The sequence below is a fragment of the Natrix helvetica genome (assembly GCF_964273705.1).
Source record: "Natrix helvetica genome assembly, chromosome: W".
Taxonomy (NCBI): domain Eukaryota; kingdom Metazoa; phylum Chordata; class Lepidosauria; order Squamata; family Natricidae; genus Natrix; species Natrix helvetica.
Window position 1 is genome coordinate 76,575,819 of NC_138555.1, and position 27,342 is coordinate 76,603,160.

Below are 27,342 nucleotides of genomic sequence, written 5' to 3' on the forward strand. Positions count from 1 at the left end.
CTCCGGTCCCCTAATCATCCTGGTTGCTCTACTCTGCCCTTTTACTAGACTCTCAACATCTTTTTTATAGTGTGGTGATCAAAACTGGATGCAGTATTCTAGGTGCGGTCTTACTAAGATGTTATAGAGACATCGAAGGAACCAGGCCTCGGGTTACTCTCTGCACCAAAGTCATCGTTGCAACTAAGCAATTTGCTTGCCTCCGTGCAGGATGTGAAATGCAGCGGCAACTGGATGTGGGCAGCCAAGCTTCCGGGAGAAGGGGCAGCTCTGGCAGAAGCCTGCAGCGCCATGTGCTCCGTCATGGGAGAGCTGGGCGTGGCGGTGGATGGCGGGAAGGACTCGCTCAGCATGGCAGCCCGGGTTGGCACAGAAACGGTCAAGGCGCCTGGTGAGGCTTGGGACATTGTATGTTAAGACTGGGCCCCCAAAAGTGGGTTGTTTGCTGCGATCCCACAGCTCTCCATCTCGGGGGTTTTAGGTTGTGGAGTTTTTGACATCACGTGGTTTTCTTTATTTTCATGATTTGTATTCTTCATTGCGCCAGGAACCCTGGTCATCTCAGCTTATGCTGTCTGTCCTGATATCACAGCCACCGTCACCCCTGACCTCAAATGCCCCGATGGGAAAGGTAAGGAGAAGAATATTCCGGAATGGGTGGAAAATGGGGAGCACAGAGGCCGAAAACGGGGCGTGTGGAAGCTGAAAACGGGATGCGGAGGCCGAAAATGGGGCACATGGAGGCGGCAATATACAATGGCAATCCCTGCAGCCTGAAACAGCTGATGGTGGGGAGGCCGATCCAACTGCCAATCAGCTGCTTTTGCTAATCAGGCTGTGCTGAAACTGAAACGGGCTGTTTGCTGCAAGGAGGCAAATTGCTGGGAGGCAGAGGCAAAAAATGTTTCTTGTTTTCCTCTCCAAAAGCTAGGTGCATCTTATACTTCAGAGTGTCTTATACTTCGAAAACTATAGTACATACTGTTTATAGAGCAGTGTTTTTCAACCTCTGCAACTTTAAGGCGTGGGGACTTCAACTCCCAGAATTCTTCAAACAACCTGGCTGGCTGGGACATTTTGGGAGTTGAAGTCCACACAATTTAACCTGGCTGAGGTTGAGTAACACGGGGATAAGGAGAAGATAAGGAGGGATAAGGCAGATGTTTTATTTTTATCTATCCATCTATTTATTTATTTATTTGACTTGTACGAAACACATCTTGCTAGAGGTGGTTCTGGACAGCTTCACAAATTTTCCTGATTCACCAATGTTTTCTTCTCACCCTGGCGGTTTTTCAGGAGCCTTGCTTCATGTGGCTGTGAGCCCTGACAAGCATCGACTTGGGGGTAGCGCACTGGCCCAGTGCTTCTCTCAACTGGGAGATACTTCCCCGGATCTGGATGACCCCAGCACCCTAGTTTCCTGTTTCCGAGTTACTCAGGATCTGTTACGAGGTCAGCCTCCTTCTCTTCTCACTCTAAACTTCTGTTTTTGTAACATGCTGCTGGACAAAGAGGTCTCCGCCTTTGGGGAGGGCGGGCGCATGAGGTTGGTTTTCATAAAGACTTGTGCCAACGTTGGAACCTGAATCGGCAGAGGAAGATGAGCTGGAACTGGAGCAGACGGAGATCAAGGGAGTGGCTTCGTTGGCTTGGGAGGAAAATTTAGAGGAGCAGGCCCAGTCAGGCCAGGGCCTTTCAGTCTTGGGATGACTTGTAGGCAGGGAGGAAAGTAGGGGCAGGATAACCAAGAGAGGCTAAGCGTTGAACATGAGAGACAGAGCTCAGGCAATGAGCAAGGATCACCGCCTCCTGATCCGAGAGCACGGAGAGTGGAGAGAAGGCAAAAACAACGCAGACTGACCTGACTACTTGGGAAGAGAACGCCCTGGCCTTCTTCACAAGACACACCTGGGGACTGAGCTTTAAGGAGATGCTGTGGGGAAGGGCATTTGCAGCCAGAGGTTGCTTGAGGTGTGTGTGTGTGTGTGTGTGTGTGTGTGTGTGTGAGAGAGAGAGAGAGAGAGAGAGAGAGAGAGAGAGAGAGAGAGAGAGAGAGAGAGAGAGAGAGATAGATCACTTTGCTCTGGAACATGTCAGAAATGGGAGAATTTGAAACAATAAAGGGGTGATTTGAACTGCCAGCTGCCCGTGTTATCTCTGTGCCATGTCCCAGGTCATCACAAAGGCATTTCCTTGGGTTTTCCGCATTCTGTGCAACAGAAAAGCTAGCCTATGATAAGCTGGGTGAAAGGGATAAATCTACATATATCTGCATGCTTGGGGTACTTGATTTCTGTCTTGATTAGGGACCAAAGGAACGAGGAGGAAGGTGTATGGCATTTGGCCTTTCAGTTCTTCCATTGGTCGAGAAACATCGTTCTTAAAAATGAAAATAAAGCAGGCAGCTCCAACAATGGTGGATATGGCTGCCCCGATAATGGGGACTATGGGATAACCACATCCTGGATCATGTTTTTGCCCTATAACGGAATAACAGCGTTGGAAGGGACCTTGGAGGTCTTCTAGTCCAACTCCCAGCTCCAGCAGGAAGCCTTATACCAGTGGTCGGCAACCTTAATAAGAGCCACAAAGGTCCTAACCGGAAGCGCCCCCCCCCCATTCAATTCTGGAGCCAACCAGAAGTCCAGTTCCCCCACCATAGAGTCTCCTCCTAGCGTGGCGTTCTTTTTCCTCTGCTGATCAGCAGTCCAGTTCCCCCACCATAGAGTTTCCTCCTAGCACAGCATCCTTTTTCCTCTCACTGTCCTAACTGAAAGCCCTATCAACTGTGGAGCTGACCGGTGACTGGGAGCTGCAGCAGAGGGATGAAAGAGCCACCTGTGGCTCCAGAGCCACAGGTTGCAACCCTTGCCCTATACCAGGGGTCGGCAATCTTAAACACTCAAAAGAGCCGCAAAAGTCCTAAATGGAAGCCCTCCAGTTCAATTCTGGGGCTGACCGGAAGTCCAGTTTCCCCCATCATAGAGTCTCCTCCTAGCGTGGCGTTCTTTTTCCTCTGCTGATCAGCAGTCCAGTTCCCTCACCATAGAGTCTCCTCCTAGCGTGGCGTTCTTTTTCCTCTGCTGATCAGCAGTCCAGTTCCCCCATCATAGAGTCTCCTCCTAGCACAGCATCCTTTTTCCTCTGCTGATCAGCAGTCCAGTTCCCCCACCATAGAGTCTCCTCCTAGCGTGGCGTTCTTTTTCCTCTGCTGATCAGCAGTCCAGTTCCCCCACCATAGAGTTTCCTCCTAGCACAGCATCCTTTTTCCTCTCACTGTCCTAACTGAAAGCCCTATCAACTGTGGAGCTGACCGGTGACTGGGAGCTGCAGCAGAGGGATGAAAGAGCCACCTGCGGCTCCAGAGCCACAGGTTGCAACCCTTGCCCTATACCAGGGGTCGGCAATCTTAAACACTCAAAAGAGCCGCAAAAGTCCTAAATGGAAGCCCTCCAGTTCAATTCTGGGGCCGACCGGAAGTCCAGTTTCCCCCATCATAGAGTCTCCTCCTAGCGTGGCGTTCTTTTTCCTCTGCTGATCAGCAGTCCAGTTCCCCCACCATAGAGTATCCTCCTAGCGTGGCGTTCTTTTTCCTCTGCTGATCAGCAGTCCAGTTCCCCCCCCCCCCCCCGAGTCTCTTCCTAGCATGGCATCCTTTTTCCTCTGCCTGTCCTAGCCAAAAGCCCTATCATTATGGCATTGACTGACCACAGGGAGCTGCAGCAGAGGAATGAAAGAGCCACTTGCGGCTCCAGAGCCACAGGTTGCAACCCTTGCTCTTATACCACATCAGACAAACACTTGTCCAATCTCTTAAAAACCTCCCGTGCTGCAACTTTTAGAGGCAAGTTGTTTCACTGACTAATTGTTCTAACTGTCAGGAAATTTCTCCTTAGTTCTAGGTTGCTTCCCTCTTTCATTAGTTTCCATCCGTTGCTTCTTACAGTACAATACAATACAATAGTAGAGTTGGAAGGGACCTTGGAGGTCTTCTGTCCAACCCCCTGCCTAGGCAGGAAACCCTATACCGTTTCAGACAAATAGCTATCCAACATCTTCTTAAAGACTTCCAGTGTTGGGGCATTCACAACTTCTGGAGGCAAGCTGTTCCACTGATTAATTGTTCTAATTGTCAGGAAATTTCTCCTCAGTTCTAAGTTGCTTCTCTCCTTGATTAGTTTCCACCCATTGCTTCTTGTCCTACCCTCAGGTGCCTTGGAGAATAGTTTGACTCCCTCTTCTTTGTGGCAACCCCTGAGATATTGGAAGACTGCTATCCTGTCTCCCCTAGTCCTTCTTTTCATTAAACCAGAAGTACCCAATTCCTGCAACCGTTCTTCATATGTTTCAGCCTCCAGTCCCCTAATCGTCTTTGTTGCTCTTCTCTGCACTCTTTCTAGAGTCTCCACATCTTTTCTACATCGTGGTGACCAAAACTGTATGCAGTATTCCAAGTGTGGCCTTACCAAGGCATTATAAAGTGGTATTAACACTTCACGTGATCTTGATTGTATCCCTCTGTTGATGCAGCCTAGAACTGTGTTGGCTTTTTTGGCAGCTGCTGCACACGGCTGGCTCATATTTAAATGGTTGTCCACTAGGACTCCAAGATCCCTTTCACAGTTACTACTACTGAGCAAGGTATCACCTATACTGTACCTGTGCATTCCATTTTTGTTGCCTAAATGTAGAACCTTACTCTTTTCACCATTGAATTTCATTTTGTTAGATAGTGCCCAATGTTCAAGTTTGTCAAGATCCTTCTGTATCTTAAGCCTATCTTCTGGAGTGTTGGCTATTCCTGCCAGCTTGGTGTCATTCTTGTCCGGCCTTCAGGTGCTTTGGACAATAGTTTGGCTCCTTCTTCTTGGTGGCAGCCCCTCAAATATTCGAACACTGTTATCATGTCTCCCCGAATTTCATTTTGATTTCCATCTTTCATCGAATTGTATTCCACTGTAATCAAAACATGTCCCATAAAAAAGACGTCGGATGTTCTTTTCTCCCGCAGATTCTCTTCTTTCTTCTGGCCATGATGTGAGCGATGGGGGACTTCTGACTTGTTTGCTGGAGATGGCCATTGCTGGGAATTGCGGTGCCCACATTGAGCTCGGGGCACCGGGGATCCAGGGTGAGTAAACTGGGGAGACAGTTAACGGCAGTGGGCATATGTGGACCGAGAGAGTTTGTGGAAGGGGAAAAAGAATATTCTGACCGAGGCGTCCCAAGAGCCTGAAGCAAACTCCTGGTCCCGACAAAATACCCCTTTTATTAATTGACTCTGAATTCTGCTCATTCACATCCAGCAAAGTCATTCAAGGGAGGATTTACAGTCACAGACCTTCTCTGGCTTGGAGAGCTGCCAGGCCGATATCTGCAAAACTTGGCAAGGAGTCTCGGAGAGTCACGAACCAATGAAGCGAACTCATTGTCTCCTGCAAACTCCACTCCCCTTTCGCTCCTCTTTTATTTCCTCTGGGAAGGGCCATTCATCGTCCACCTGTGGCCTTACTCCCAAGTGGACCCTTGTTCTCCAGCTGTTCCCTTCGTCTGGCAACTCTGCACAGTGGGAACAGGCTCCAGCTGTTCTTCTGCCCCACTGATGTCAGACTCTGAAGGCTGCTGATAACTGGCATACGGCTCTGGCCCCCTCTCTGCCTCCGACACAGAGCCCTCATCAGAGCCTTCCCCAGACTCCAGGACTGGCCCATGTTCCTCCCCAACTTCCTCATTGTCTAAATCTGTTGCCAGCTCTGCTGCTTGCTGGCGGGCCACAGGAGAGGGTCAGACTTATTGAGTGCCTCATATTAAAGAACAGCAGTCAAAATAAATGAAGGGAGCCCTGACTTACGACCAGTGGGAAAAAATTGTTGTTAAGCAATGTGGTCATTAAGTCAGGCATCACCTGACTACATTTGTTTTTAATAGCAATAGCTGTAGCAATAGCAGTTAGACTTCTATCATCATCAATCATCTCCTTTTAATGACCCCATAATCTCTGGGGGGTGGAGTCTGGACAACTGAATGGATCTGTGGCCAGATGTCTTTCCTGTTGCCAATGCAGAGTTTTGTTCGGCAGATATATTCTCATTATGTCCAGAGAGAAATATCTGCCTTTACCTAGGATCAAACTCACGTGGTTGTTAAGTGAATCTGGCTTCTTCACTGACTTTGCTTGTCAGAAAGTTGCAAAAGGAGACCAAAGGACTCTGGGACACTGCAGCCTTCACAAAATTCCCTTTCCCTCCCTCCCTCCCTCCCTTCCTTCCTTCCTTCCTTCCTTCCTTCCTTCCTCCTTCCTTCCCCTTCCTTCTTTCTTTCTTTCCCTATCTTCCTTCCTTCTTTCTTTCGCTTCTTTCTTTCTTTCTTTCCTTCCCTTCCTCTTTCTTTCCTTCCTTCTTTCTTTCCCTCCCTCCTTCCTTCTTTCTTTCTTTCTTTCTTTCCCTTCCTCTTTCTTTCTTTCTTTCTTTCCTTTCTTTCTCTTTTTTTCTTTCTTTCTTCTCTTCTTCCTTCTTTCATTCTTTCCCTTCCTCTTTCTTTCCGTCCTTCTTTCACTTTTTATTTCTCTCTCTCTCTCTCATTCTTCCTTTCTCTTTCTTTCATCCATCCATCCATCCGTCCGTCCGTCCTTTATCCGTCTGTCTATTATCTCTCTCGCTCATCTGTCTTCTCTATCCATTGCCAAATGTTTGAATTTGGATGACATGGAGAAGCTGCGACCCTCGTGGGAAAAACGATGCATCACACGTCGTGTGATAAAAATTCCAACATCTGGCAAGTCGCTCCGAGTTGTGACGGTGGCAGTATGCCAGGCTCGCCTGATCGACCTTTTGCGACCTTCTGATTTGTTGCGGTCACTAAAATGAACTGTAGTAAGTCGAGGACTACCTATGGGCCTTCTTGAAATGGATTCCCGGGGGGTGGGGGGCAGAGAATGAGAGAGAGGAGGGCGAGGAAATATTTCTCATGATATTGTGGTTTTTCTTCTCTTTCTTAGCTTTGGAGGTTCTTTTCGCGGAAGAACTTGGATTGGTGCTGGAAGTGCCCCGCGCGGCGGCAGCTGATGTCTGCGGACGGTACCGGGAAGCTGGGGTGCGCTGTGTCCCCGTTGGATATTCCGGTCCTCGGGGTCCAAACGCCATGGTAAATGCAGAGAGGACCAGGTAGAAAAAAAGAATGGGAACCAGGGAGTTCAACAACTAAAGGCCACCAACAGAGAGGGACTAGAGCAGCGGTCACCAACTGGGGGTCCGTGGACCACTGGTGGTTCGTGAGAAAATTTTGGGGGTCCGCAGAAAAATTATTTGCATTTTTTATATTGCACTAAATCAGGGATCCTCAAACTACATGACCATGTGGCGAGGGGGCGTTCCACCAGGTCCGCCTGGTGTGCGAATTGCGCCCCCTATTGGACCGGGACGCCCTACGCACACACGAAGACTACAGCTAGTTCAGAATGCGGCTGCGCGGGCTATCATGGGGAGTACCAGGTACTCCCACATAACACCTCTCCTGCGCGAGCTGCACTGGCTACCTGTGGTTTTTCGGGTGCGTTTCAAGGTGTTGATTACCATCTTTAAAGCGCTCCATGGCACAGGACCTAGTTACCTGCGGGACCGCATCTTACCTCATACATCCCTGCGACCAATTCGCTCCCACAGGGAGGGACTCCTCTAGGTGCCGTCCACTAAACAATGCCAACGGGCGGCGCCCAGGAGTAGAGCCTTCTCTGTGATGGGCCCAACCCTCTGGAACGACCTCCCCCCCGATATCAGAACCACTACCGACCTCCGCTCCTTCCGACAGAAACTCAAGACCCACCTGTTCCAATTAGCTGGCCTAGCCCATTTATAGTCCCATTTTTACCTCCTGGCAAACATTTTATTCTGGGTAGCTTTTTAGGGGTAGTTTTTAATGTATCTCTAATTTTAATTTTAATTATTATTGTACAGTTTATATGTTACCTCCTCCATATATATCTATATTTATCTATATTTATCTATATCTGTATGTATTTATATTGTGTTTTAATATGACTGTACACCGCCCCGAGTCCCTTCTGGGAGAGGGCGCGGTTTATAAATTAAATAAAAGTTAAAAGTTAAAGTTACATGTCCTGGGTTGGATACGTGCAATGAACGCTTGTGTTGCTGCAGAGAGTCTCCCCTTTGGGGTCTTTTCGTGCGGGTCGGAGGGGGGCAGAAATTCCGACTTGGAGTCTGCTTCGGCCTCCTGGTGGGGGGCTTTGGGCGAAGGCTGGAGGGAAGCGCCACTGGTGGCAAAGAGCCAGAAGGCCTTGTTCCAGTGGGACTGCATCATGGCCTGGAACTGGCTGACCATCTCAGCCCGCTGAGCCTCCAGGCGCCGGTCGCTGGCCTTGCACTCCCGCACGTCTTCCCTCTGCTTGGACAGCCTATGTTCCAGACCTGGAGGCTGTTGGCTCTCCATCTGAGGTCTCCTTGGTGTCTATTTTCAGGTCCAGGTCACGGTGAATGGTCAGCAGGTGCTATGGGAGAAAGTCTCCACCTTGAGGAATTGGTGGGAGGCCACCAGTTTCCAGCTGGAAAGACTGCAAGCCAATCCCGATTGTGTGGCTCAAGAAGAGATGGGCTTGGCCAAGAGGACGGAACCCAACTTCACCTTGACCTTCAACCCTCAGGAGGAACTTCCTCTTCTTCAGGAAATGGGTAGGAAATGGAGGGGATCTCCAGGAGAAGTTGGGAAGGAAGGCCGTTCTGAACTTAGCTCCCTCGACATCTTGGTTTCACACCAAGAAATAGAAACGGATATATAGATAATCCTCGATTTACCACCACAGTTGAGCCGAGCCCCAAATTTTCTGTTGCTAAGTGAGACATTTGTTAAGTGAATTTTGCTACTAAATAATAATTCTGCAGTTTCACCCTATTGGTTGTTTTTTTTTTAAAAAAAGGAAATAAGGAATATAACCGATGCATTAAGCTTGGATTAATGTTACTATTGTCCAGGTAGTCCTCGATTTACAACTGCAATTGAACCCAACACTTCTGTCGCTAAGCGAGACACGTGATCAAAATTCAGATGCCTGGCAAATGACTCATATTTATGACGGTCGCATTGTCCCCGGGTCATGGGATCATCTTTGGAGACCTCCTGACAAGCAAAGACAATGGGGAAGCTGGGTTCACTTAATGACGGTGCGACTAACCGAACAATTGCGGTAATTCGCTGAACAACTGGGGCAAGGAAGTTTGTAACATGGAGCAAAACTCACTTAACAAATGTCTTGCTTAGCGACCGAGGTTTGGGGCTCAGTTGTGGTTGTAAGTCGAGGACTACCTGGGCAATAGCAATATTAATCCGATGTACCAGTTATATTCCTCATTTCCCTTTTAAAAATAGGGGGGGGGGGAAGCAGAATGTTGCATTATTATTTAGTAGCATACTGATGGATTTAGGGGAGTGGTGCGGGTGGCCTAGAGATGGAACTCTCGCGACATATCAGGAGGCTGTGAGTTCGACACTAGGTAGAGGCAGATATTTCTTTCTCTGGGCACAATGAGAATATATCAGCTGAACAAAACTCCGCCCTGGCAACATGAAAGGCATCCGGCCAGTAAACACTCTGCTAGCTCCGTTCAGTTGCCCAGACTTCACCCCACAAGGGATTACGGGGTCGTTAAAAGATGATAATGATGGATTTTGGAGTCGGAGGTCTGAAATTCCAGGAACATGAAACGAGGAGCTTCGGAACTTTGGAGGGATTGCGAATTGCTTGTCCCTGCTTTACAGGTAGTCCTCGACGTACGGCCACAGTTCAGCCCAACACTTCTGTTGCTGAGCAGGACGGTTATCAAGCAAGTTTCTCACCACAGTCCTTAAGTGAATCACAGCCGTTGTTTAGTTGGCAACACGGTTGTTCCGTGAATCCAGCTTCCCCCGTTGACTTCGCTTCTCAGGAGGTTGCAAAAGGGGATCAGGGGACCAAGGGAACTCTGCAACCGTCCTAAGTACATGCCAGTTGCCAAGCTTTTGGATTTTGATCACGTGACCACAGGGATGTTACAACGGTCATAAAATAGCAATAGACCAGGGGTGGGTTTCAATTTTTTTTAGAACCCATTCTGCAGGTGTGGCCCGTTTTGTGGGAGTGGCTTGGCGGTCATGTGACCGGGTGGGAGTGGCTTGGCGGTCATGTGACCCGGAACCCTCCCCCCCCCCCAGAACCAGGTTGCCCAACACCCTAAAAAGTACTGTGCAGGGCTCCGGCGGCTGCAAAGCGCGGCACGAGGGGCAGAAATCCCCGAACCCAGCGGGGCAACACAGCTCCAGCACTAGTAGCGCGGCTTCTTGCAGCAGCACGCTGCCCTGATCAACCTGCCTTATGGCACCCTCTGCAGCCCACTCTGCGTGGAGTCGAGTTGGCGTCAGGCAGCCCTCGCTAGGGTTTTCCCCTTCCTCCACCCAGCTATCCGCTTCTTTCTTTGCTTAGGTTCCCCTCTGGGTTTGGGGGCTTCTGCCCCTCATGCTGCGCTTTGCAAGCATGGTGCGGACAGGCAGGGAGAGGGAGAGAGAAAGGGAGAGAGAGAGAGAGACCGGGAGAGAGAGAGAGAGACCGAGGGAGAGAGAGGGGAGAGAGGGGGAGGGAGAGAAAGGCGGGAGAGAGAGAGAGAGAGAGACCAAGGGAGAGAGACTGGGAGAGAGAGAGAGAGAGACCAAGGGAGAGAGAGGGAGGGAGAGAGAGGGGGGGAGAGAGAGAGAGCAGAAGGGAGAGAGGGAGAGGGAGGGAGAGAGAGAGAGAGACCGGGAGAGAGAGAGAGAGAGAGACCGAGGGAGAGAGAGGGGAGAGAGGAGAGAGCGGGAGGGAGAGAGAGGGAGGGAGAGAGGAGAGGGAGAGAGAGAGGAGAGAGAGAGGGAGGGAAAGAGGGGAGAGAGAGAGAGAGAGCGCCGGGCAGGAGAGAGACTGGGAGAGAGAGAGAGAGACCAAGGGAGAGAGAGGGAGAGGGAGAGGGAGGGAGAGAGAAAGGGAGAGAGAGAGAGCCCGGGAGAGAGAGAGAGAGACCGAGGGAGAGAGAGGGGAGAGAGGGAGAGAGAGAGAGAGGAGAGAGCGGGAGGGAGAGAGAGGGGAGAGAGAGAGAGAGCGCCGGGTGGGTGGGGAGCGAGCGGGTGGGGGCAGGCCAGGGGAGGGAGCGTTCTAGTACGGGGCCTCCAGAACAATGGGTACTGGAAGGCACGCTAAATTTCATCATCCGGTGCAGCCGTACTGGTTCGTACCGGTTGAAACCCACCCCTGCAATAGCCTTATATACCGCTTCACAGAGCTTTACGGCCCCTTCTAAGCGGTTTACAGTCAGCATATTGCCCGCCAACAATCTGGCTCCTCATTAAGTATGAAAAACGGTCAGGTCACTTTTTTCACTGCCATTGTAACTTAAAACCAGGGGTAGGATTCAGCCGGTTCGGACCGGTTCAGACAAACCGGCAGCTCTGACGATCAGCTGAGAGTGAACCAGTTTGCTCCAACGATCAGGTTGGCCCGCCCGCCTGCCCTTGTGCTGTGCTTAACTATATCCTCCCACTCAGCTGTTTAGCGTGGCAGCGTGGTTCAGCTGTGTTACTTCCAAAGAAGTAACATGGAAGGTAAGTTTTGGTAAAAATGCTCCTGCGATTGTAGCGCGCGTCAGGCGCGGGCCAGCGCAAAGCGTGCGCGAAACACGCGATCGCTAAATGAATGGTGGTAAGCCAAGGACTACCTGTAATCATTCGAAGGGGAAAAAAAAAAGAGAAGAACTTGGCAGGGGTGAAATTAGGTTGCCGAAGAACGCTTCTTTTATTTACTTCCTACCGCCAGCCTTGCCTGCTCCCCGTGTGGCTGTCCTTCGCGAAGAAGGGAGCAATGGAGATCGTGAAATGGTGGCCGCGTTTCTTATGGCTGGATTCCAGGTGAGTTTGTCCGAACGGATGTTGCACAAATCCTGAGGGATTGAGAGATGATTGGGAGGGGGGGGGAGAACTTGTCCTTTGAAAAACATCCGTTGGGTTTTCTTCTGGGATACCTTTCCTACCCCGTAAATGCCACTCAAAAGGATCTAGGACAGGCGTGTCAAACTCAATTTCATTGAGGGCCACACCACGGTTGTGTTTGATCTTAGGCGGGGGGCATGTCTAAGGTGGGAATGACCAGCTCAACATCACTCATCAAGGTTCTGTTTTCAGCCGAGACAGCCTCCTGCAATCCTCTGTTAGCAAAAATGCATGCAGCCTTCCCGAGTACCGCTTTCGCTGGCAGAGGGATGCTGGAGACCATCGCGGCCAAAAACGGAACCTGGATAGGCCGTGTCTGGCCTCCCCGAGCTTCATTTTTGCTGGCAGAGGGCTGCAGGAGGCCGTCGCAGCCGAAAACATAGCCCGAGAGAGCCACCTGCAGCTCTCCTGAACTCTGTTTTCGCCGGCAGAGGCATTGTGGGCCAGTCCTTTGCTGTTTCCAGGGAGGCCTGCTGACCAGATCTAAGCACCCCGAAGGCCAGATCTGACCCATGGGCCTTGAGTTTGACACCCCTGATCTGGGAGGTCCTTGGTGCTTTCTGAATTTAAGGATTGGAGATGTTTAAACTCAGAGAGCACCAGGGACCTCACAGTTTAACCCCGTGCTACACATATTCTCTTCTGTCAGTACCAATTGGATTGAAATGATCTACCCATCCTAGAAGGGCCTCAAGAGCTGTAGATCTCCATGTCTATGGAGATTCTCAGTCATCCAGGTCATGGTTGTCCCAAAGGTGTTTTTCCCCCCAACAGGCAACTGGACTTCATTTGTCCTTGAAGACGTTTCGCTTCTCATCCAAGAAGCTCCTGTTCTGACCTAGGCTTCCTGATACTGTTAAAAAGCACACACTTAGTCCCCCAAACCCTCTTTTTATTTCAAAGGCTGTGAATTATGTTCATTCACAGCCCATAATGAGTCCCAAATAGTTGCAAAGAGTCCTGCAGTAGGCTGCCAAAGTTCTTCGGGATAAGGCACCCACTTTTATATTCCTTGAAACGCTGACAAAGACTTAATTGGCAGTTAGCTTGGTAAGACCACATAGAGCAAAGAGTCAAAACGGAGCTTCAGAAGGTAAACTGACCAGCATGAACCAAGTTGCTTCCTGCAAGGGCTCACGTGCCTTTGCTCCTCCTTTATGTCCGATGGGAGGAGCCAATCACCTCCTAGCCTTACTCCCAAGTTCGTCGCTTCTGTCTTAACTGTTTTTGCCTCCTGGCAGCTCTGTGCATGCGCGCACTGGGAACGAGGGGAGCCTGTTCCTCTGTCTCGCTGAGGTCCTACTCCGGAGGCAGCACATAACTCCCAGATGGCCTCCTCTCTGTCTCTGACACAGAGCCCTCCTCCTAGCCTTCCCCAGACTCCAGGACTGGCCCATGTTCCTCCCCTACTTCCTAGCTGTCTCACTCTGCTGCCAGCTCTGCAGGCTGGTGGCACACCACAAAAGCTTCTTCGGTTCACGTCACTTCTTCCGTTCAGAACTGAAGAAGCTTCCTGGATGAGAAGCGAAACCTCTTCAAGGGAAAAACAAAGCCCGGTTGCCTTTTGATAAAAGGCACATTTGGAATTGGCATCTCCAGTTTTGCCAAGAGCTGCAGATCTCGGAAGGCAAATTGTTATCTAATATCCTTCTCACTGACTTTCTGGGGCCTCCCTTAAGAGCCTCCCATGTGTTATATTCTCTTGTTTTGGGGGATTGTCATTTGCAGGTCTGGGATCTGACCATGCAGGATCTGTGCTCGGGCACGATGACCTTAGACTCCTTCCGTGGCTTGGTGTTTGTTGGAGGCTTCAGTTACGCTGATGTCCTTGGCTCGGCTAAAGGTGAGTCCTGTCTCCCCTCTAACCAGGAACTGGGAGGATCATCAGCTTGGTTGCATTAGGGAACCACTGGGATAAATATTGCGAATGAAAAGTCTGTAGGGATTCTCCGTCCTCCAGGTCATAGTTGTCCCAAAGGGGCTTTTTCAGGAGGCAACTGGACTTCCTTGCTTCTTTCTTTTGAAGACGTTTTGCTTCTCATCCAAGTAGCTTCTTCGGTTCTGACAGGATGGTGGGGAACAATGGAAGGATGTACCGTGTTTTTCGGAGTATAAGACGCTCCGAAGTATAAGACTAGAAGTGGTATATTTTATTTGTTCTGGTCTGTGACTGTAATAAATGGAATTGATCCCCGGAATCACTTGATTTATTTAAATTTTATTTGTTTGTTACATTTATAGGCTTCCCATCTCGCAGCAGTCTAACCCTAACCCTCGCTTGCAGATTTATTTAAAAATAGCTTATTCGTCTCTGTTCAGCAAGTTGGAAGAGAAAGAGGGATAAGCTATTTTTTTAAAAAAAAACCTAATAAACATTAACATGAATGATAGAGTCCTGGTGTATTTACATCAATTCTGTTATTGTGAAGAGCCCTAATACATATCTCAGGTTTCCAAACGTTTCCTTACCAAGTTACCGTATTTTTCAGAGTATAAGACGCTCCGAAGTATAAGACGCAGCTAGATTTCGGGGAGGAAAACAAGGGAAAAATATCTGCCTTTGCCTCCCAGCAATTTGCCTCCTTGCAACAAACAGTACAGACAATATACCCTGTTTGTAGTGTTATATTCCAGACTAAACTTGTACAGATGGCTGTTAAAATTGATGTGCTTTCTGGGAGTATAGTTATTCTCTGCTATTTAAAAGAATAGCACTTTTTAAAACAACAGCACTGGACCTCTTCAGATCAAGCATTTATTTTAAAAAGCTTCTTCATTTTGTTAAGTTTTCTAGAATAATAATAAAGCAGTCTTTAAAAAATAAGTCTAATAATTTGAACATTCTATAGGCATTTAGAGTTGTTGACTTACCTCCTTGCAGCAAACAGCCTGATTAGCACAAGAAAAAAAATCTGCCTCCCAGCAATTTGCCAGTGGAGCAAACAGCAAGTTTCACTTTCAATTTCTCCCGATCATCAGCTGTTACAGGCTGCATGGATTGCTATAGCTTATTGAAGCCTCCGCAAGCTCCCCTTTGCTGCAAAGAGGTAAATTGCTGGGAGGCAGAAGCCAAAGGATTGGGGCCGGTGGATGGGTGGCGCTACATTTGTTGTATAAGATGCACCCAAATTTTCACCCTCTTGAGGGGGGGGAAAGGTGCTTCTTATACTCCGAAAAATACGGCATATTTGGTCATTTGCATCCTTTTTAGAGGTCACTGAAGCACTTGGAGGTTTATCTTTGTCCTCGGGGTCTTGTGTTACCTGAGTAATACAAATGGTTCCTGCGGTCTGCAATTTTTTCCTCCGACATTTGTTCATATTTCCACGCCGCTCGAAGGGCGTTCACCCCAAATTGGATAGCTGCTGTTTGAATGATGTGGGAGTATGAATGGATTTCCAGAGGAAAAAAATTGCAGATTAGGGGAATCATTTGCACTACTCTGGTGACCCCCGAGGACAGGCACAAAGCTCCAAGTGGCCTCAACGACTCTCTAAAAGGATGCAAATGGTATTCTAACCCAGCTCCCCAAACAACAAACCTTCTGAAGTTAACTCAAAGATTTTTTTAATTCGAAGCGCCAGTAGCCCCCGGCAAAAAGTTTCTCTCCCAATGCAGGCTAAGCAGTCTGTCTGGCAGATGAATAGTTGTCTGTCGCATCTATTCATCTCCTCCTCCTGTCTTTTATCCCCAGAGCTAAGGGGGGGCTTTGCTGGCAGCTCTTCCTTCCCAAGGATCGGCCCATAGATTTCCACCGCTCTCCTCTCCTCTGCCTTCTGCGCCTCCGCGCATCAGGCACTGGACCCAGCTGTTCCTTCTCTTCCTCATCAGCCACCTCCACACCTGGGGGGCTGTTGACTCTCCATCTGAGGGCTGACGGATGGCCCAGGCTCCGCCTCTGTCTCTCTGCCAGCTCCACTCCCTCTTTCCCCCCAGAGCTCTTAGGTTGCCTTGATGCTGACCCTCTCTCCCACGCTTCCTCCTCCTCCGATTCGGCTATGGAGGGGGGTGGGCTGGCAGCTGATAGGCTGCAACATCTGGAGTACACGTATTGGAGAATGCTATTGCAGAACTTTGGGGGTGACATCCTCTTGGTATTCGATTTCGACCCCACTCTCTTTTAAGTTTTGACTTCACCGTTTCTTTTTGAAATTTTTTTTTTGAATTGTTTTAAACAAACAAAAACACCAAAAAAGAATCATCCTTCTTTCCAGCTGGTCGAAAGCGTGTCGAATGGTTACAAACCGTTTTCGTGCGTTTCTATCGTAATTGTTACATATACGTATCTTCCAAGATGTAATGTTACAGGAGGTTGGTTGAGATTGCCAATGAATGCCAGTGGGGGGGGTTGAGTTTTTGAATGCAGATGCTATCAGATAAAAGCACGTTTCAATCATTATAGTTAAATGAGAATGGCAGGGTACGGATAGTAAAAATGCACGAAGATTTTAGATGTAAAAGGTATTTTATTCATTGGGATGACTTCACTGTTTCCGATTGCAGGCTGGGCGGCTTCGGTGACCTTTAACCCCAGGGCACGGGCGCAGTTCCAAGCTTTCCACCAGCGCAAAGACACATTCAGCTTGGGCGTGTGCAACGGTTGCCAGCTGATGGCACTGCTCGGTTGGGTAGGAGCCGAGAACTCTGAGGCCAAAGAATTTGGTAAGACTGATCACCTCTCCCGACATTCCCCTTATTCCAAGCCTCTCGATGTCAGAAATAACCGTGGGAAAGGTTCCCTTTAACCCCTGACCTTGTCTTCCCTAGATGGGTCCCTTCAACCAGGGCTGCTGCTGAGCCCCAACATCTCTGGCCGGTTTGAGTCGCGTTTCGTGAATTTGGGGATCGAGGAAAGTCCGGCCTTGATGCTGCGAGGCATGGCGGGATCTACCCTGGGCATCTGGGTGGCCCACGGAGAAGGTAATCGAAATGGCGTTTCAATACAGGACACAAGGAACGGGCGTCTCTGTTTAATTATTTTTTTTTGTAGGTATTTTTTTCATTGGAAACGCCAATGGCAATTTGTGGGTGCATTCTCATGTGCGAACATTGAATTAAAAGAAAAAAAAATATTTGAAAGATCTAAATCAGGGGTGTCAAACTCAAAACCCGCAAGCCGGATCCAGCTCGCGGGTTGCTTAGATCTGGCTCACGGAGCTGGCTGCGGTGCCTCTGCTAGCGAAAACGGAGCTCCATTTTTGCTGGCAGAGGGCTGCGGGATGCCATCCAGGCTGAAAACAGGGCATAGAGGGGAGCTATAGACTTTGACACCCCTGATCTAAATCATAAGAGAAGAAATTCTTTTCAAATTCCATGATTCCCCTTCTACCTGTGACTTTACTCCAAGTCGACCCTGATTTCTGAGTTCTTTTCTACTGGCAGCTCTGGGCATGCGCACACTGGGAACAGGCTCCAGCTGTTCCTCTGCTTCACTGCTGTCTGGCTCTGTAGGCACCTGAACACTGCCAGACGGCCATGGCCCTGCCTCCGACGCAGAGCCCTCGCCCAAGCTTTCCCCGGCCTCCAGGACTGGCCCATGCTCCTCCCCAACATCCCCACTGTCCAACTCTGCTGCCAGCTATGCTGGCGGGCCACCAAGCCGTGTTGTTACTTTTGCTCTTTCTTGGATGGCATCTGAGCCAGCAGATTCAAGAAGATTAAACTGGTCGTAAGCCGAGGTAGTCCTCGACTTACTGCCATAATTGGGACCAGAATTTAAATTGCTAAGCGAGGCAAGTTCAGTGAGTGATGTCTAATTTTATGACTTTTTTGCAGCGGTGGTTAAGAACAACCTGTGAGGTTATCAGCTAGTCTAGCGATAGCGAACATATTTTGGCTCGCGTGCCATAAGTGGGGGGAGCGCAGGGGGGTTGTGTGCGGGCGTGCCGCACCCATAATGCAATGCGTGACCCCCCCACAGTGTGCGTGCGCGCACTCCAGGCATGACCCCCCATTTTTTGCATGCTTTTTTCGCCCTCCCCAGGCTCCAGAGGCTTTATAGGAGCCTGGGGAGGGCGAAAACAGCCTCTGCCGCCACTCCGGAAGCCCTCCAGAGGCTTCAGGGACCTTCAGGACACTTCCTTGAGCCTCCGGAGCAGTCAAAATGAACTTCTGAGCAAACCGGAAGTCACTTCCGGTTTGCTCGGAGGGTCGTTTTGAGCACTCCGAAGGCTTCAGGGACCTTCAGGACGCTTCCCTGAAGCCTCCGGAGCAATCAAAACGAACCTCCGAGCAAACCGGAAGTCCGTTCCCGAACTTCCGGTTTTCCCGTAGGGCTGGTGTTTTGCGCTCCGGAGGCTTCAGGAAAGCTTATTAAGCCTCCAGAGGGCCTCCGGGCGGTGAGGGAGGCTCTTTTTGCCCTCCCCAGGCTCCTGTAAAGCCTCTGGAGCCTGGGGAGGGTGAAAAATGGCTTTTAAAAAGGGTGAACCTACGCGTGCGCTGGCCAGCTGAGACAAATGGCTCCATGTGCCACCTGTAGCACGCATGCCATAGGTTGTCCATCACTGAGCTAGTATGTTTTATAAACATATATAACACCAAATGTTTCTAATCAACAAAACCAAGATCAAAGTTTCATTTTTTTTTCTTCCCAAGCACAAATTCCAGAAGGGATATCCAAATAAGAACATATTTTCCCCTTCTTACATAAAGCAATCGAACTTAAACCATTCCTGCCTGATCTCCCTGGTTGTGGAACTAATGTGTATTTCTATTTTCCCCTAGTAATCTTTGTGAGCTCTCACCATTTTTATTTACAAAATTGACGGTTTATAACTTTCAAATTCTTTGGCCTTACTGGTTCTGTTTTTACAACAAAGCTTTCTCTCCCCCCCCCCCCCTTCCTGGTCCCCAAATAGGTCGGATGCGATTCCGCTCGTCCGAAATCCTAGCTCGGGTACGCTCGTCCCGACTGGCTCCGCTTCGCTACGTGGACGACCAAGGGCTGCCCACGGAGGAGTACCCGCTAAACCCGAATGGGTCCCCTCTCGGCATTGCTGGCGTTTGCTCTCCTGACGGGCGTCACCTCGCCATGATGCCTCACCCGGAGCGATGCGTCCTACCCTGGCAGTGGCCTTGGATGCCAACCTCCTGGCGTCAGACGGTCAAAGTCTCGCCCTGGCTGCGTATGTTCCAGAATGCCTGCGAGTGGTGCGTGCACTATCCACAGGGGCAACCTTGACCCCATTTCACCCTGACGGGTTCTTAGCTTGACTGCAATCCGTTCCCAATTCTGAGCCACCCGTTGCAAAGCCGCCTTAGATATTCTCCAAGGCCTGGTCAGAAACCCGAAAGCTCTCTTTTCTGGCTGGTCTCCTTTCCCAAGATCACCCTAAACCAAGTTACTGAACTTACAAGCATCCAGAAATCATCGCTATGGAGTGAACAGAGATGAACCTATAGTCGACGTGATGCCAACAAAATTGTTATCTGCTGCTTTCCCAAGGTCACCCTAAACCCAGTTATGGAATTTACAAGTACCCAATAATCATAGATATGGACCGACCACAGATTTACCAAGTCGACACGATGCAAAATGAAATTGCTATGTGCTGCTTTCCCACAGTCGCCTTAAACCAGGTTACTGAACTTACAAGCATCCAGAAATCAAAGATAAGGACTGAACCGGGGGGGAAGGGGGAGATATTCGACCGGTTCGGACTGGTTCGGGCAAACCGGTAGGTTGACGATCAACTGGGAGGGAAGCGGTTCGCCCTGATGACAGATGGGTCCACGCACCCGCGCTGTTTTCCTACTTTTATCTTCTCAGCTGCGTTACTCCTCCGGAGGAACCAGGAAGCGAAGATTTCTTCGAACTGCACGCCCGCGATCGCGCAATCCCTGAACCGGTTGTTAAACCGAGAGGATCCCACCACTGGACTGAACACAGATTAATCAGGTTGACTCGGTGCAAAACGAAACGGCGAGGTGCTCCTTTCTCAAGGTCGCCCTAAACCAGGTTACGGAACTTAAGAAGCCTCCAGAAATCGTAGTTACGGACCAAACACAGACTAACCAGGTTGACACGATGCAAAAGGAAATTGCTTATGTGCTGCTGCTCTGCGTGGGACCAAGGCGTTTTCCAAAGTGCCAATAAATGCCAATTAATTCTTTAAAAAACGTCTTTTCTGTACGGCTTGTGTTTGGAGTCAGCAGTGGAGAGGTTGCCAAATACGAAAGGCAGGAACAACACCAACAACAATCACACAATATCCATATCTTGCCAGCAGTTTAGACATTAATGGCTGCAAGTTGCGTTATTTTGAGGGGACAGTACATTTACACTGTTATACAAGCTGTATGCTCACTACTTTACATTGTATCCAAGTGTCATTTCTTCAGCGTTGTCACATGAAAAGGTATCCTTAAATATCCACAACACGTGAGGGGGTGGATTACTTCTGTGATATACCGTAAGTCAGCGATGGCGAACCTTTTGGCTCGCGTGCCATAAATGGGGGGAGCGAAGGGGGGTAGTGTGTAGGCGTGCACGCACTACAGGTGCTCCCCCCCCCCATTTTTTTCATGCTTTTTTTGCCCTCCCCAGGCTCCAGAGGCTTTATAGGAGCCTGGGGAGGGCGAAAACAGCCTACCCCCGCCCCGCCGGAGGCTTGAGGGACCTTCAGGACGCTTCCCTGACGCCTTTGGAGCGCTCAAAACGAACCTCCGAGCAAACCGGAAGTCACTTGTGGTTTGTTTGAAGGGTCGTTTTGAGCGCTTCGAAGGCTTGAGGGACCTTTAGGACACTTCCCTGAAGCCTCCGGAGCAGTCAAAACGACCCTCCGAGCAAACCGGAAGTCCGTTCCCGAACTTCCAGTTTGCCCGTAGGGCTGGTTTTTTGTGCTCCGGAGGCTTCAGGGAAGCTCGTGAAGCCTCCGGAGGGCCTTCGGGGGGGCGGGGGAGGCTCTTTTCGCCCTCCCCAGGCTCCAGAGGCTTTATAAGTAAATGGCTTTCGCCCTCCCCAGGCTCCAGAGGGCGAAAAATGGCTTTAAAAAGGGGTGAACTGACAGGTGCCCTGACAAATGGCTCCACGTGCCACCTGTGGCACACGTGCCATAGGTTCACCATCACTGCTGTAAGTCCTCGATTTATGACCACAATCGAGCCCATCGCTGCTGTTACTAAGTGAGATATCTGTTAAGCGCATTTTGCCCCATTTTATGACCTTGCCTGTTAAGTGAATCACTGTAACGGTTGTTAGTAACGTAGTTGTTAAGTGCCTCTGGATTCCCCATTGACTTTGCTTTCTCAGAAGGTCGCAAACTGTGACACCTGACCCCGGGACACTGCAACCGTCATAAATATGAACCAGTTGCCCCGCATGTGAATTTTGATCACGTGACCGTATGCTGCAATGGTTGCATGTGGGAAAAATGTTCATAAGTCTTTTTTTTTTCAGGGCCGTTATAACTTTCAACCGTCACTAAATGAACTGTTGTAAGTTGAGGACTACCTGTATTACAGCCTTTGGATCAGCCCGGTTGAGAGCAATGTTAGGTAGTGTGCTCATTTTAAAAAAAATAAGATCCTTAGTTATTTATTTAATTTATTGGCCTCCCATCTTACCACGGTAATTCTGAGACACTTACAATATTACAAAAAATATAAATTTGTAAAAATAAAAATGCTCCAAAATTGCAAAAATAATTAAACCAGATATAATGGTTGGAAATAACAGGAAGCAACCCAGCCACCCCCCAATCTTACCAACTGAAGAAAATGTCTTATCCTAATTTGTTAGTGAATTCATTCAATCAATTGTGGAAATAATGTATGAACCAATCTGGATTGGTTACCGGGACGAGATATTTTAGTCTTCCAAGCTTTCGAACTCGTGCTGGAGGGCATTTCTAGCATTGTATCCGCTGCTGTGTGTGCAGAGGAAGCTAACCACCAGATTGCAAGAACCCACGCAAGCGGTCAGATGAGGAGAGACGAACTCATTGGTAGTCTCATGCCGCAATGAACAAGGACACACATTCACATTCAATTTTGCCGCTACTAAGATTGTCGGACGTACAGGTACAAAAACAGCCAGGGAAGCCTGGGAAACAGGCTCCTCCCTGATCAGTCAACAGTAGTGCTGATTTAACACCTGCCTATCAAGTACTTAGAAGGCGAGGGCTGGACAGCCGAAGCAAACTCCAGGTAGCAGTGGTAGGTTTCAAAAATTTTCACCACTGGTTTGATGGCCGCGGCTAGGTGGGGTGGGGGGATGTGACTGAATGGGCATGGCCAACTTGATATCACTGATACACACTCAATTACATGACCCCCACCAAGCCACGCCCACTGAACCAGTGGCGATAAGTTTTGGGACTTTTTGAATATATATATATATTTTAATATTCTGGCCCCAGATCCAGGTCTGGATACCATGGGGTGGCGGTGGTTGTCTCGGCTTTCCCTCCATTGCCCTTCCTGCCCAAAAGCCGTGGCCAGCAGGCCGCGGAAACAGGGTCACCTTCTTTCCCAGGGACCTGAGCGAGCTCTCAGTGAAGCTGCCCCCAAGGTCCAGTGGGAAGCCTTTCTCCAGCACACTCATTTCGTGGGCGAGGCCCAGCTGAGCTCTCCAGCAGGAGCGGAGTGCTGCAGCTGCAACCTTGAGGAAGGCCCATCAGTGGCGAGAAGGAGTGCTTCTCCCACGGCCTTTGCAGCAGCCACCGGGCGAGCCGCTCCCCGCCTCCCCAGGCCAGGTCCGCAGCTCGCGCCAGACTGAGATCACAGCCGCCACCTGCTCCCAGTGATGGAGCATTAGGATCCATTTTTAACCAACCAATCGGGGCTTAGTTTGGAAACAACTAAGGGCGTGGCCAGCCAGTGGTCACTACCGGTCCTGCGACCCAGGCTGGCACGCCACCACCTGTTCGGCCAAACCAGTCTGAACCGGTAGGAGCCTACTTCTGACAGGTAGTTCTCAAGATAGGAATGTAATGGAGGCTGCCCATTCCATTCGTAACCCAAAGATTTGTGGGAGCGAATCTTGTACCTTGAATGGGATCACTCCCTCCTTTCGCTCACACCTTCGCTAATTGAATGCAAGGCTCGTTAAGTGCACAGGAGGTATTTCAGGGTAGGGAAGGCCACGGGGGGGGGGGGGGATGGTGGAACAGACCACCTGACTTAAGATCACCCAAGCCCTCCCTGATGCACTGAAATACCCCATCCTCCCCAAAATTGATCCCTTCAACCTGCCGCAACGGGTCACCTACCTTGTGAAGATCTAGCAAGCGGTGTCCTTTCCAGCCTCTCAGCTGTGCGTGTCCCTCTGCAGTGCCGTTCGGGCCTCCGCAGGCTTTGCTCGGCAGGTTGCAGGCCAAAATAGAACCTCCAGGGGCCAGATCTGACCCTCCGAAGCTCCGTTTGGCCCTGCCCCGGCTCGTTGCAGTCCAAAATGGAGCTTCCAGGGACTGGATCCATTCCAGTCCGAAAGCTTGGAAGACGAAACCTCTGGTCCTGGTGACCAACCCAGATTCCATCCTGCAACATTACCGCCAGGACATGTATATATATCTGCCTTCATTTGTGGAAATAGTGGCCGTTGTGCCAGCTGCTGCACATCAGCTCCACATTAAGCAATTCATGCAAGTAGATGTCAATGGATTACATTTCAGCGGGAAACACAAAATCACAATTTAATCATTTAGCTTATGAAATGATTGCAATTTAATAATCAGATCCGTTAGGAGTTTAGGGTCCGGGACGGCTACTCCCCTTGTCCAAAATCTCATATAAATTAAAGGAGGTTCTGTTAGTATAATGGTGTGTGGTGGGATCCCTCAAATATAAGACACGGTTCTAATTTCGTACTGAACGCTCTTGATTTTCTAGCCAATCTGTGAAATGGGCAACGTGATTTCACATTTGACCATAAAGATTGTCAAAAGAGTCATTTTTTTTCCAGGGGTAAGTAAGTTGTCACAGTGAGACGTGTGTCAGTCAAAAGAAACAAAAGAATCCTCAAGTCACGGATTTGAAAACCATACAACATATAATCATAGGGCTGGAAGGGACCTTGGAGGTCTTCTAGTCCAACCCCATGCTCAAGGCAGGAGGCCTTATATCATCCCTATCAAAAGGTTTGTCGAGTCTGTTTTTTAAAACCTTCAGCGATGGGACACCCACAACTCCAAGAGGCAAGCTGTTCCATTGATTACAGGTAGTCCTTGACTTACGACCGCAACGGAGCCCAACATTTCCGTTGTTAAGTGAGACATTTTGTTAAGTGAGACATTTTGCAATCATTTTATGATCTTTCTTGCTACCGTTGCTAAGTGAATCACCACAGTGGGTACGTTAGTAATCCAGTTGTTAAGGGAATCTGGCTTCCCCTTTGACGTTTGCTTGTCAGAAGGTCGCAAAAGAGGATCACATGACCCCCCGGTCATAAATAATGAGCCCATTGCCAAGCATCTGAATTTTGATCATGTGATCATGGGGAAACTGTGTAAAACAATCCGAAGTCCCTTTTTTCATTGCCGTAACTTCGAACGGTCAGTAAACGAACTGTCGTAAGTCGAGGACTTCTGGTCAGTGTTCTTACAATGAACTCATACATTCTGGAGAGAGAGAGATGTTCCCCCCCCCCCCCGAAGATAAGCTCCAGCATGAGTCCAAAAGCTTGGAAGGGTAAACCTCTGGTCCCGCTGACCGACACGGATTGTATCCTGTAGGAATTTCAGGCATCATTTTGGTCGTAAGTCGAGAACTACCCCTCCTGCAGGAACGCCATGCTCAATTTTGGTTGTAAAGTCGAGGACCACACATACTCGGTTCGTGCTGACTGGAAAATTCTGAGAGTTGAAATCCACCCCTCTTCAAAGTTGCGGAATATTCTCCGAAAGTTGTATTTCTGGAATCTGTGTGTGAACTGGCCTACTTCGCAGGGTTAATGTACTCTGGGTGTTTGGAAAAACCCCAAACAAACCCAAATCAGTTGTACACCAGATGAACATTCATTCATGAAAACTAGTTGTGATTTCCACATTTTTTCCAAATCGAAGGTTGTGATATTTATTTTTCTGAGAGAAACCTTCACAGCTGGCCGGTTAGCTCAGTTGGTTAGAGCGTGGTGCTAATAACGCCAAGGTCGCGGGTTCGATCCCCGTACGGGCCACACACACCTTTTCTTCATTCACAAGAAAATGCAACCAGAGGACGGAACTATATAAAAAAAATGCTTTAGATGCTTTCCCACGTGTTTTTTTTTTAAACATTGATGACAAAGCTGCCTTCTTGAGTTGTAGAAGACCCGGGAACTCTTTCAGAACCCCCCCCCTAAAGCAAGGCGACCCCTAAAATGCTACGATTGAAAACAGCAAAGTTAGTTTTCTTCTTTAGGGTGGGCGCGCAATTTGCACGCGTTTCTTTGCACGGCTTTAAGCCAAACATCTCCTTTTTCTAGGGAATTTCCACGAGTTACCCTTGCCATTTTCTTGTCGGGAAACGGGGTCGCGAGAACGCAAGCCAAAGGCATCCCTAAGCGCAACATCCCCATATATTCTGCAAATTAAAAAATCAAATAGATATATTTTTAACTTTGCAAACGAATTGGGACGATTGCCAAAAAAAAAGGCTTTTCAAAATTTATGTGTCAGACGCGAGGGGGAAAAAAAAAAACACGAGCCACTGATCGTTTTCCACTCGAGTTTGTTCCCAGTGGGAAATAGCCAGAAACGGATTCCTGAATTCCGTTTCAAGCAAAAGGGACGCAAAATTTGGTTCCACTGGGGCTTGAACCCAGGACCTTCTGCGTGTAAAGCAGACGTGATAACCACTACACTATGGAACCGGCGGCGGGAAAATTGAGCACGGATCTTGTATATATGAAGAACAGGGATCGTAGTATCGCATAGATCATTTAAGCAGATGAAAATGGGATTTTAAAAAATATTAGCATGTGCAGACATGAACAGGCTAACGCTTACAATTAAGGAAAAGAAAGAAACGGAATATTTTTGATTGGGGATTTTTTTAAAATTTTATTTTACTTTATCAATGGTTAGCTGATAAAAACAGGAGTTAGAAAGAGGGAAATATAAGGAAAGGATCAATGATATAAAGGAGGTGTGTTGAAATGGGTAAGGAAACATTATCAACATCATCTTCTTCTTCTTCCTTATTATTATTACCATCATCAATTTTTATTCATTAAACGTGAAACCCAGTCAACTGGACTTCATGTTTAATGAATAAAAATATTATTGTTTTGATTATTATTATTATTATTATTATTATTATTATTATTATTATTATTATTATTATTATTATTATTATTATTATTATTATTATTATTATTATTATAAACTTTTATTCATTAAACGTGAATCTCAGTCAACTGGACTTCATGTTTAATGAATAACAATATTATTGTTATTATTATTATAAACTTTTATTCATTAAACCTGAATCTGTCAACTGAACTTCATGTTTAATGAATAAAAATATTATTGTTATTGATTATTATTATAAACTTTATTCATTAAACGTGAATCTGTCAACTGAACTTCATGTTTAATGAATAAAAATATTATTGTTATTGATTGCTATTAGAGGAGGTCCTCACGCTCCGAATCTGATCGAACACAGGTAAGAGCCTATTTACGGACCTACCTTGTGGCATTGAGAGCGGCCAAACGTAGATATTGTGCCGCTCTTATTGCGTCCGCTGATAACCGCCCTGCCGCCCTGTTTAGGGTGACCCGCTCCCTCTTATCGCAGAGGACGCGGGGGGCGCCCTTGCAGGGCAGAGCAGAGGAGTTTGGGGAATATCTGCAGGACAAAGTCGCTCAGATCCGGAGCGGATGGGCCCCCTTCAGTGGACCGGACGGGCCGTCAACAGTGAGTCTTATGAGACCATTCTGGGAGGAGTTTGATTCTGTTGCCCCCGAGGATTTGGACAGATTGCGTGGACGGCTGCGACCCACCACATGTTTAATGGACCCGTGTCCCTCCTGGCTGGTACTGGCAACTTGGGAGGTGACTCGAGGCTGGCTTCTGGGCCTGGTGAACGCCTCATTGGGTGAGGGATCCTTACCAACTGCCTTGAAGGAGGCGGTGGTGAGGCCCTTACTTAAGAGGCCTTCACTCGACCCAATGGAGCTAGCTAATTATCGTCCAGTCTCCAACCTTCCCTTTTTAGCGAAGGTTGTTGAGAATGTGGTGGCGCAGCAATTTCCACGACATCTTGACGAATCCGATTATCTAGACCCACGCCAGTCCGGCTTCCGACCCGGGCACAGCACGGAGACAGCCTTGGTCGCGTTGGTCGATGATCTCTGGAGGGCCAGAGATAGAGGTTGTTCCTCTATCCTGGTCCTATTAGACCTCTCAGCGGCT

The 27,342-nt window shown here is 48.7% G+C and overlaps 1 protein-coding gene across 2 annotated transcripts in view; it reads left to right on the plus strand.

Moving 5' to 3' along the window:
* PFAS (phosphoribosylformylglycinamidine synthase) overlaps nt 1-27,342 on the plus strand; it is an 83,314-nt gene that overhangs the window by 42,980 nt on the left and 12,992 nt on the right. The window contains exons 19-29 of one of the 2 annotated variants that reach the window (XM_081969332.1): nt 211-391; nt 548-631; nt 1,300-1,455; nt 5,015-5,134; nt 7,001-7,146; nt 8,480-8,690; nt 11,834-11,925; nt 13,735-13,849; nt 16,510-16,668; nt 16,774-16,926; nt 18,864-19,074. In XM_081969332.1, coding sequence (XP_081825458.1) covers nt 211-391; nt 548-631; nt 1,300-1,455; nt 5,015-5,134; nt 7,001-7,146; nt 8,480-8,690; nt 11,834-11,925; nt 13,735-13,849; nt 16,510-16,668; nt 16,774-16,926; nt 18,864-19,074 — 1,628 coding nt within the window. Of the gene's footprint in view, nt 1-210; nt 392-547; nt 632-1,299; nt 1,456-5,014; nt 5,135-7,000; nt 7,147-8,479; nt 8,691-11,833; nt 11,926-13,734; nt 13,850-16,509; nt 16,669-16,773; nt 16,927-18,863; nt 20,125-27,342 lie in introns of those variants that run through there. The other variant, XM_081969331.1, reaches the window with a different exon arrangement.